The 11,353-nt window shown below is 40.5% G+C and overlaps 1 protein-coding gene and 1 long non-coding RNA gene across 2 annotated transcripts; one reads left to right on the plus strand and one right to left on the minus strand.

Annotated features, from left to right (window-relative positions):
- Positions 1-3,442: 3,442 nt before the first annotated feature.
- LOC136267438 (uncharacterized) lies at positions 3,443-4,619 on the minus strand. The gene is made up of 2 exons (XM_066062601.1): positions 4,573-4,619; positions 3,443-4,374 (listed from the first exon to the last, which is right to left on the minus strand). The coding sequence occupies exons 1-2, from the start codon at positions 4,573-4,575 to the stop codon at positions 3,568-3,570; spliced, it is 810 nt and encodes a 269-aa protein (XP_065918673.1). The 5' UTR covers positions 4,576-4,619; the 3' UTR covers positions 3,443-3,567.
- Positions 4,620-5,211: 592 nt separating this feature from the next.
- On the plus strand, positions 5,212-7,312 carry LOC136266695 (uncharacterized). Its single transcript, XR_010706237.1, has 3 exons — positions 5,212-5,683; positions 6,708-6,770; positions 6,815-7,312. It is a non-coding gene; the product is annotated as an uncharacterized lncRNA (long non-coding RNA).
- The last annotated feature ends 4,041 nt before the right edge of the window (positions 7,313-11,353 follow it).

An 11,353-nucleotide genomic window follows, 5' to 3' on the forward strand; every position in this document is an offset into this window, starting at 1 on the left:
ATCGGATTCCATTCTTACGTTTCAGCGGTTTGCATGGATTCTCTCCTGGTTTTGTGCGGCTTCTTTCCTACAGCTCCTGGTTTTGTTTGGCTTCCACAACTCGCTTAATACAAATCCGAAGCGGAGCAGAACATCGGATTTCATTCTTACGTAATTACCTTTGAGCAGTTTGCATGCATGGATTCTCTCCTGGTTTTGTGCTGCCTCTTTCCTACAGATCCTGGTTTTGTTTGGCTTCCACAACTCGCTTAATACAAATCCGAAGTGGAGCGGAGCATCGGATTCCATTCTTACCTTTGACCAGTTTGCATGGATTATCTCCTGGTTTTGTATGGCTTCTTTCCCACAGCTCCTGGTTTTGTGCGGTTTCCACAACTCGCTTAATACAAAATCCGAAGCGGAGCGTAACATTGGATTCCATTGAACAGTTCAAATGGATTATCTCCTGGTTTTGTATGGCTTCTCTCCCACAGCTCCTGGTTTTGTTTGGCTTCCACAACTCGCTTAATACAAATCCGAAGCGGAGCGGAACATCGGATTTTATTCTTACTTTTGTGCAGGAGCAGTTGAGTGTAAGCTACGGTACCAGAACGAGTATGTAAGCAGAATCACGATAAGAACATAAGATTTCATATTTCAGGCAGGATTTCATTGAAGGTGTACGAGATTTCGAATCAGTTGGTGACCCCTCGCTTTTTGCTCTTATAAATGGCTATAACTTTGCAATAGTAAAAGCTATGGACTTTCTTTAAATGTTAGTGCACTCTTCAGAGAAAGAGCATTAATTTGATACCAAGTTTGTGAATTTTGAACCATTTATAGGTGAGACAGATGAAAAACTGATCATTTTAAAGCATTAAATGGGGTGTAAAGGTCACCAAAGGTCAAATCTGAGGTGGCTCCCTATCAAAAATAACCTTTATGATACATACAAACTACGTGGCAAGTTTCATGCTTTTATCCAAAAGTGCACAAAAAAGGTCTTAGCACCCTAACTATGATGCAAGTTACAGAATGCAAATATTCTGTTCCAGTACTGAGATATGACCTGTAGAGTGATGGGATGTAGTTTGTGCCCAGATGTCCTGTTTTCGCAGGCCCAGTCACATAATTATAGTATTTTATATTTGTAACATTTAAATAGTACAAAAACAAGAGGAGTAGCTAGCAAGCACCGGTGGTACAGTGGTAGAGCGTTGGTATTCTAAACTAGGATGTGTGGGTTCGAGTCTATAGTATGTTCACGTTGAGCTGAATCCTCAAAAACATTTAATAACTCATGGATGCAATTACACACGATCTTGAAATTTGGCTCATTTGTAGTACTGCTTGACCCGCTAAAAATGTTTCAAAATCTTTTTGTTCAGTGTTTGACATAATATTTACAGCCAATCAAAATTTTCACAATACATTTCCTATGGGGAAGCCATATAAGTACAGTGTTCATTACAGCCCTTTCCTGAACTTGTAATGGAGCCAAACCGTACGTGTCTGTTGTTGACACCTTTGCTGTTACCAATAATCATCTGGTTGGCTGAAATGTTAATTCTGTTGAGAAAAAATCCACTTTTAATTTTTAGCTGTTTTTCAGGGTTCAGCTCAACGTGAACATACTATAGGTAATTACACACTTTTTTTCTTGGTTTCTTAAACCTTTTTGTGTCACGATTTTTCTAAGTTTGTTTTTTTTAATTGCAATGACCGGTTAAATATCAACAGCCTACAAGAAAATGTCTAGTCGACGTCCACATCAAATACACGGCACTTAGCTAATCCCCTGGAGGCCGGGGATACTGTACACCACAGCATAGCTAGCTTCTCGGGTTCTGGAAAGCTGGCAAGCTCTGCCCAAAAGTAGCTACGCCGCCCGTACAGGCATGCCGCGGTATGAAATACAGTCGCAATTAAGTAAATGGTAATTAATATTTATTAACTAATTTCATACACGTAAAATTGATATTGAGCGATGCATCAGTACATAGATATACTATGATCAGTACACGTAGCTACAATGCCATTATTGCCATACATGTACTATTAATAAGTACGAAGACTACGAACCTCTTTCAGAAGCAAATCCGAGCCACCTACGCCACACAACGCTTTAGTTGATACTTAAAGCACCTTCAGAGTGAAAAAGCACAGCACCAGTATCCGCAAATATCCGCAAATATCCGCAAAATGTCTACCGCAAATTTAATTTAAGCAAAAAACGTCAAGTCTCGCGTGGGCGGTCTCGCGTGGCCAGACCACTTTTTTTCCTTTTTTGGGTGATGTTCGACGGAAAAAAAAAAGTGAACTTCAAAACAGGAAATTGCATTGTCTTTGCAACTACCGGGAATTGCGTTGTTTTGGGAACTACGGGCCATTCGCGATTTGAGCATGCGCGTGTTTTGAATGATAAAACGCGCGCAATACCGTAGCTAACCGGGTAATTTACTCAGTAACGATCTTAACTAGTTAGCTAGCGATGACCTCAGTGACGACTTACGAACGACACCGAACAAAAGCTTACAGTCACGATTTACGGTGGAGGGTAGTGTGGCAAGTTGAAGGTTTACAATATACGCATAATAGAGTGGCAAAAAATTTGGGAATTGACAAGTCAACAGTTAGCAGAACAGCAGGTTTATTTCGAACCACCGGTTCTGTGTCTAGTAAGCAATACCTAAAGGAGAAGGCATTTAGAAAGCTAACTGCTCCAGCTCAGTTGGCAGTGTTAAACTTTGTTGTGGAGAATCCTGGGACTCAACTTAAAGAAGTACAGAAGATGCTTTCACAACAGCTGCTGTTGAGTATTGATGTCTCTACAATCTGCAGGTTTTTACTCAAAAGCAATTTCACTTACCAAAAGCTGAGTTTAGTAGCAACACAAAGGTCCACATTCTCCGACAAAAGTTCATGTTAGATGTGTCAGAGTACAAACAAGAAATGCTTGTGTGTATTGATGAGACCGGAACTGACAGCCGAAAAGCATTGAGAACCCATGGTTACAGCCTGCGTGGAGTTCCAGCAAAGTACCACAAGCCATTAGTAAGAGGATCACGTGTGTCTGCAATAGCTGCAATGTCAACAGAAGGTATTCTTGATGTCAAGATTAGCCAAGGGACTAACAATGGTGATACCTTTTACAATTTTGTTGAAACAATCTTGCTGCCACACTTACAACCATTTGATGGCATCAGTAGCCATAGCATAGTGGTCATGGATAACTGCTCTATTCATCACACGCAAAATGTAGTTTCGTTGATTGAAGAAGTAGGTGTAATTGTTCATTTTCTACCACCTTATTCACCAGATCTAAATCCAATTGAGGAAGCATTCTCTAAAGCTAAATACAACATCAAATACTTAGAGAGAATTATGGATACAAGTGATTTAGAAACTATCATGCTTTGCGCATTTGCAATGATGCAAGATTGTCAGAGTTATATTTCTCATTGTAACATTTATACATAACCACTGTAACACACATAGGTTTGCACTCAGTAATAAACAACAAAATCAATATACCCAGCATTTACACTTGAAAATACAAGACCTGTGAATAACTAGCTACGTAGGTAATCAACGAAGATTTTTTAAAGTAGAAAGAATGTTTTGTTTTTGTTTAGAGTATTCATTTTCGCTGAGTATGTTATCATCAAATAGCTGCTGAAGATATCTCAGCTGCTCAAAATTTTTCATTCTTAAGTCTATAGCTTTTGATGATGAAATTGAATGTGTACCTGTACCCGACGCTTTCTCAGTAGTAGTTACAGAATTACCACCTTTTAAAGCATTAGCAAATGCTACTGCAGCTCCACTAACAGCATCTGAAAGGCTGCTTTGCTGACGACACTTTTTTGATACATTTCCCTGGAAAGCTGGTACATTAGGTGGAGTTTCATAGTCGTCATGTAGGTTAGATGCTATCATCCTTGCCCACAAACGTAATTTGGGTACATCAAATACATCAGCATGCTTTTCTTTCAACTCTTTAAAAGCAGCATCTACTTCCTCTTCTTTCTCTTGACGCCTTGATGTACTCGCAGCTACATCTTCTCTCTTACGTTTACCATGCTCAGATGATGCCTCTTGTCCCACAGCTGGGGAAGAACTGTCACACCACAAAGTGATTTCACCTTTAGGATATCTTGAATACATAGCATTCAAATCCTCACCATTAACAATAGAAATCTTTGAGTGTTGCTGGCCTTCAAAATAGCCGACATTAAAGACCACTGTGTTAGGTACACAATCCTGAAACTCTTCAATTAATTTTACACGCAATGCAAGCAGTGATTCAAATCTGGAATTAAAACGTAACTGCCGCATCACAGCATCACTTTTCTTCCGTGGATTGATAATCTTCACTTTGTATGTGTGTAGATTCTACAGTGATAAAACAAGGCCGAGTCACCCACACTAGCTGCAACAAACGCAATACACACACAAGTATACAGTGAGGAACTGAATTCTTGTCATTCGGAATAAACTAGGTAGTATGATAACACCCATTTAAATGTAGTAACACTAACAACCAGTCTGAGTTAGCTACTATGAAACTGACTCACTGCCGGTGACACCTACCATGGCCGCGTGTGAACTACCACCGCTGCTGGTTTTAGCCAAAACAAACGAAGTGTGATTGTTAGGCGCAATCTGTGAATTTGCGCAGTTTAGAAATCGCGATGCGCATTTTGTGAATTCATAAAATGCGCAACAATTTATAAATTGCGCAGGTGTCGCGCTGCCATATGGCATGGCAAGGCGAGATGCGACACGTACAGCCTGTTGTATCGGTTGCCGACCTTCTGTCATTCCAAGTGTTGGATCACGAGATTTCCTCGTGGCAGTGTATGCGAGGTGTGAATTTCACTATGAGTTTGTGAGGTACGTCAAAAGAGGGTCACAGAGAGCCGGCTATTCGAAAGGTTCTGTAGACGAAAATATCTTGGTCCCAATCACACCTCCAAAAAGCAAAACAAAACAGTAACGGAGGAGAAGGTGCAGAAGATCATGTTTGATATCAGAGTCTAAGTCCTTGAAATTAAGTTAGGTAATCCTAAGGCTGCAGCACATGTTGCTGCAGACCTTCAGTAATCTCGCGTTGCCAGACCGCTTTTTTCCGTATATTGGGTGGGGAAAAAAGGGTCTGGTGCAACTCCAATAGCTGTTTACTTCTGAGCCGTCCCCACATTCCGGGGACGCTAATTGAATAACATTGGTCACAAAGGAGGTGCCATGACGTCAGTAAACTATGAAGTATTCCTACACTCCTGCTCCGGTTGTGAGTCTTGTTACACGATGAGGATTAACTTTCAAGACGCTATAAAAGAGACATCGGAGCAAATTAAGATTCGTTTAAAGGATAAACAGATCTCTAGTTTTACTGACGTCATGGCACCTCCTTTGTGACCAATGTTATTCAATTAGCGTCCCCGGAATGTGGGGACGGCTCAGAAGTAAACAGCTATTGGAGTTGCACCAGACCCTTTTTTCCCCACCCAATATACGGAAAAAATCGGTCTGGCCACGCGAGACTAGACCTTCAGTGCTGGTCACTGTAAAGCATTAATACAAAAATACAAATAGACCGTTTTGAATGGAGTGGAAAGAAGTTATGCTCTGCCTTTCATTACTACAACAAAGGAGTTTGTTTTGTTAAACTACCCAGAGCTGAAGTTGGAACAAACAAAGGGTAAGAAACTTTGTGCCTGCTCTTCACAAAATTTTGTAGTTACAGAATGAGAATGACCATCATTTAGTTGCAACAGTTGAGAAATTTTATGACATAGTAGAGCGTGTGCATTCAACTGAAAATGGACATGTAGACTACAAGAAAATACTTGCAGAGATATGGAAGTATAGTGAATTATGTATGCTATCATATTCTCAAGCATCACAAAAATTTATAGCCACTAGTCATACGTTGTGGAGATGGGTGATACCAATATTCTGTACTGAACAAGTAGTCCGGTTCCCAAGTTTGTAATAATGCCAAGTTGTGAAGGACAAGTCAGGTTGGATTTTAGCTGATATTTTTGCAAGAGACCAAACCTTTGTGGTCCCCATCGACCTATCAATTTATGGAGCCCACCTATCAATTTTCTGATATATTAGTTTGCAAAACGATTACGACATTCTAATAGAACAGTCATTTGTTCTAATAGAGCAGTCAGTAAGTGATCTCAGAAGGAATCTGTAGGGGCATGCCTCCAGACCCCCTAGTAAGACCATGTGTGTATTTTGCACACGGTACTCAGCTTTACAACTACCTGGAACAGACCTCCTGCTACGGGCTTGATGTCTTCACTGTTCAACGTTGCTTGGTACCTTAATTTGACATACTGCAGTACGTATAATGAGAACACCATGGACCTACTTGAGTCCTCCTTTATGTATCTTTGCTGACAGCGGAAGGTGTTGATTTGTGGTAGCTAGCACCATGTAATGGCTTCCCTCAAAAATTATTATAATTATGCACCTATTAATTGCTTCAGCAATCAGTTCGATATACATCATCACATTGTGTCATTTGTACCATTAAGTAAACATGTACGTGTTTGTTCATGTTGTGGTAAAATGTATCTATATTAGCTTAAATAACCTTCTTGATGAATAGTTGGATTTCTTTGTGAACCAGCAAATTTCTTTTCATCGTCTGTTGTATTGTACCGATGAGTTATGATGTGTCACATGCATTATAATGTTTGTTTATTTAGAAATTGGATGACTATTGTCAATCTTGTGGAATGATTAGTTTGGATGATGATACAACTGACATGGTGAGGTCTAGTTATGCATACAAATTAATGTATGGATTCCATAGGTCAGGTGCAATAGTTGCTCATGGGGGTACCATGAACGGTGTTTAGGAAGACATGTGGTTATAGCCAGGCAAGATGAAAATGGATACAACTTTTCTGGGTCTTGCTGTTCATCAAATGGAGCTGTGCCTTTGTAACTCATGTATTGGAGCATACGTACTTAGCTATATGTGTAACACAGCATACCTGATTCCAAACACTATATGTTTGCACTAATAACTGTATCACACAGAGGTGACATTATGTAGCTAACCACGTGTTCGTGTTGTGTTACATCTGGATGCATGGGATAATGTGAGAGTGAAACTAACTACATGTACCATTTAAGGCTGGACATTAAAGATATGATGTTGGACTTGATTTACAATGTACCAAACCTTATGTGCTGATATTCATTTCATTACTTGTGCAGTGCTTGCATGTGCTGGACAACTGCTAGGAAAAGTAAAACATGCAGGCTGGACTGTGCCCATCAATATCAGCTGATCAAAACGAATGGCTTAGCCTACCACAAGTGCTGTAGTATACGTAGCACAACACTGAGAGAGAAAGACAGTGCACCTTATCCAGGCCAGCTGCAGAGTACGCAAAGGAACCTTGGAGGGAGAGATAGTCGGGTGGAATGCGTCTTCAGTTCAGTTTATTCATGTCCCTTCAGCTAGTAAAAGGGGGTAAAATGAGAAGCCTGTCATTCCTCCCTGTGATACGTACTTGAATCGGCCAAGAACGTAACGGCGGTACCCAGTTCATAAAATGCGCAGCTCTTACGGTAGTTCACAAACTGCGCAACAATTTATAAATTGTTGCGCATTTTATGAATTCACAAAATGCGCAGCGCAATTTATAATAGGGTTTTACTCTTTTCACCACCTTTCATAACCCATACGTAATATTAAGCTCAAAAGCATTCAGACTTCCTACTGTAGTTGTTGCTCTCTCTCTTCGACTTTAGGGCATGCGTCTAGTAGTTGCCGCGAGTAGTCGACTTTAGGGGATGCGTCCAGGTTTTGCCCTGAGTAGTCGACTTTAGGAGAAGCGTCCAGTAGTTGCCACGAGTAGTCGACTTTAGGGGAAGCGTCTAGTAGTATTAGCGTTAGGGTTAGGGTTAGGGTTCAGCTTTGGTTTCTTCTTCACCTTTAGGGTTAGGTTCTTCTTACTATATACAGCTTATTTCGTTAGTCACATTTATAAGATACAAAAGAAGGGAATCAAACGAGCTAGCAGCGGTAGCATAATCGGTAGCACACTGGACTATCACACTGGGATCCCGGGTTCAATCCCCTTCATGATTGCATTTTTTTTCGCCTTTTTGGTTCACTGTTTTTTGTCTAAGTTCTATAGGGATATGAAATAGGGTGAAAAGAGTGATACCCGCAATTTACAAACTGCGCAAATTCACAGATTGCGCCTAACATGATCAAGACACACGATAGTGTGCCGTGCGGCCCAAGAAGCCGGCGCGCCACACCGTGAGTATATTGACAGGAAGAACGAAAACGTCATTTTCACACCTTTGTATCTCGGTGATTACTTATCTGATTGGAACCAAATTTCCTACGCAGTTGCCCGCCAGCCAAGGGAGTCTACATTCCAAATTTGAAGGAAGTCGCTCCAGCCATTTCCGAGATACGAGCTGCCAAAGTTTCGTTTTTTTTCTTCTTCGTCTTTTCGCACACTTGCAAAAATTGCTATAACAAGCAAACGCGTACTCCGATCGCCTTGAAATTTGGCACACAGAAAGGGAGTCCAAAGGCAAATCCTAGCATTAACTTTGGTACAAATCCGATGAATGGTTCAGGAGTTATGACCGATTATTCGCGTAAAACAAGATCGATTTGTTGTCACGCCTACAGGGTAAACCGCTTCATGGAATGAGTTGAAAATTGCTATGTAGATGGAGTAACCATCGTAGGAGTGCCTTTTGGTGGTTTGAAAGGAATCGAGATAAAGACCACGGAGATATGACACAAAATCCAACCTGTGTCACAATTACGCGATCGATTTTTATGAATAAAAAAGTATTAGTTTTCACGCCTACTAGGCAAACCGCTTAGAGCAATGAGCTGAAAATCGGTGTATAGCTGGAATAATCTTCATAGAAAGTCCTTGCAGTAGTACAGAAGAATCGGATTACAAATCACTGAGTTATGATTCGAAAGCCAACTCCGTGTAGCAAATGCGAGATCGAGATACTCTAATAGAACAGTCACCCTAATAGAGCATTCGGCTAATTTATTTACTCCATTATAGAATTTTATTACATCACAAGTTATTCTGTAGGGAGTTCAGCTGCAAACAATTAATCTTATAGACAGTTCAGCAAGAAGACAGTCACCATGTGGAGAGTTAAGCAAATATATCACTATAGAGATCAGAACATTACAAGTCACCCTGAAGAAAGTTCAGCTATAAACAAGTCATGCACTGTGTAGAGAATTCAGCTACAATTAAGTCACTCTCTAGAGAATTCAGTTACACAGAATTCAGCTACACACAAGTCACTGTGGAGAGAGTTCAGCTACAAACAAATTACCCTTTAGAGTGATCAGCTACAAACAAAACACTTTGCAGGGTGTTCAGCTGCAACAAATCAACCTTTAGAGCAATCAGCAATGAACAAATCAACACAAATCTACCTGTAGAGAGATCAGTTAGAAACAAATCACCCTGTAGAGAGTTCAGCTACAAAAAATCACCCTGTAGAGACATCAGCTAGAAACTAGACACAATGTAAGGAGTTCAGCTACAAGCAATCACCCTGTAGAGTGTTCAGCTAAAACAAATCAACCTACAGAGAGATCAGCTACAAACAAATCACCTTATAGAGAGTTCAGCTACAACCTGTAGATAGATCGGCTTCAAACAAATCAACCTGCAGAGAGATCAGCTACACACAAATCAACTTGTAGAGAGATCAGCTACAAACAAATCACCCTGTAGAGAGATCAGCTAGAAACTAGATACAATGCAAGGAGTTCAGCTACAAGCAAAATCACCCTTTAGTGAGTTCAGCTACAAACAAATCAACCTGCAGTGAGATCACCCACAAAAACGCACTTGTACAGAGTTCAGTTACAAACAAATCACCCTGTAGAGAGATCAGCTACAAACAAATTGCCCTGTAGAGAGATCAGCTACAAGCAAAACACCCTGTAGAGAGTTCAGCAACAAAGAAACCACCATGTAGAGAGTTCAGCTACAAACAAATTACCCTGTAGAGAGATCGGCTACAAACAAATCAGCCTGTAGAGAGTTCAGCTAAAACAAATCAACCTGCAGAGAGATCAGCTACACACAATTCAACTTGTAGAGAGATCAGCTACAAACAAATCACCCTGTGGAGAGATCAGCTAGAAACTAGACACAATGTAAGGAGTTCAGCTACAAGCAAATCACCGTGTAGAGAGTTCAGCTACAAACAAACCAACCTGTAGAGCGATCAGCTAGAAACAAATCACCCTGAAGAGAGGTCAGCTACAAAAAATCACCCTGTAGAGATATCAGCTACAAACAAATCACCTTTTAGACAGTTCAGCTACAAATAAATTACCTTATAGAGAGATCGGCTACAAACAAATCAACCTGCAGAGAGATCAGCTACACACAATTCAACTTGTAGAGAGATCAGCTACAAACAAATCACCCTGTGGAGAGATCAGCTAGAAACTAGACACAATGTAAGGAGTTCAGCTACAAGCAAATCACCGTGTAGAGAGTTCAGCTACAAACAAACCAACCTGTAGAGCGATCAGCTAGAAACAAATCACCCTGAAGAGAGGTCAGCTACAAAAAATCACCCTGTAGAGATATCAGCTAGAAACAAATCACCCTGAAGAGAAGTCAGCTACAAAAAAATCACCCTGTAGAGAGATCAGCTAGATACAAATCACCCTGAAGAGAGGTCAGCTACAAACAAAACACTTTGCAGAGAATTCAGCTACAAACAAATCAGCTTGTAGAGAGATCAGTTACACACAAATCAACCTGTAGAGAGATAAGCTAGAAACAAATCACCCTGTAGAGAGTAGCTACAAGCAAAACACCCTGTAGAGAGTTCAGCAACAAAGAAACCACCATGTAGAGAGTTCAGCTGCAAACAAATCACTTTATAGAGAGTTCAGCTACAAACAAATCACCCTGTAGAGAGATCAGCTAGAAACTAGACACAATGTAAGGAGTTCAGCTACAAGCAAATCACCCTTTAGTGAGTTCAGCTACAAACAAATCAACCTGCAGTGAGATCACCTACAAAAAAGCACCTTGTACAGAGTTCAGCTACAAACAAATTACCCTGTAGAGAGATCGGCTACAAACAAATCAACCAGTAGAAAGATCAGCTACACACAAATCAACTTGTAGAGAGATCAGCTACAAATAAATCACCCTGTAGAGAGTTCAGCTAAAACAAATCAACCTGCAGAGAGATCAGCTACAAACAAATCACCTTATAGAGAGTTCAGCTACAAACAAATTACCGTGTAGAGAGATCGGCTACAAACAAATTAACCTGCAGAGAGATCAGCTATATACACACAAATCAA

Source organism: Dysidea avara, chromosome 9, assembly GCF_963678975.1.
Source record: "Dysidea avara chromosome 9, odDysAvar1.4, whole genome shotgun sequence".
Taxonomy (NCBI): Eukaryota; Metazoa; Porifera; class Demospongiae; order Dictyoceratida; family Dysideidae; genus Dysidea; species Dysidea avara.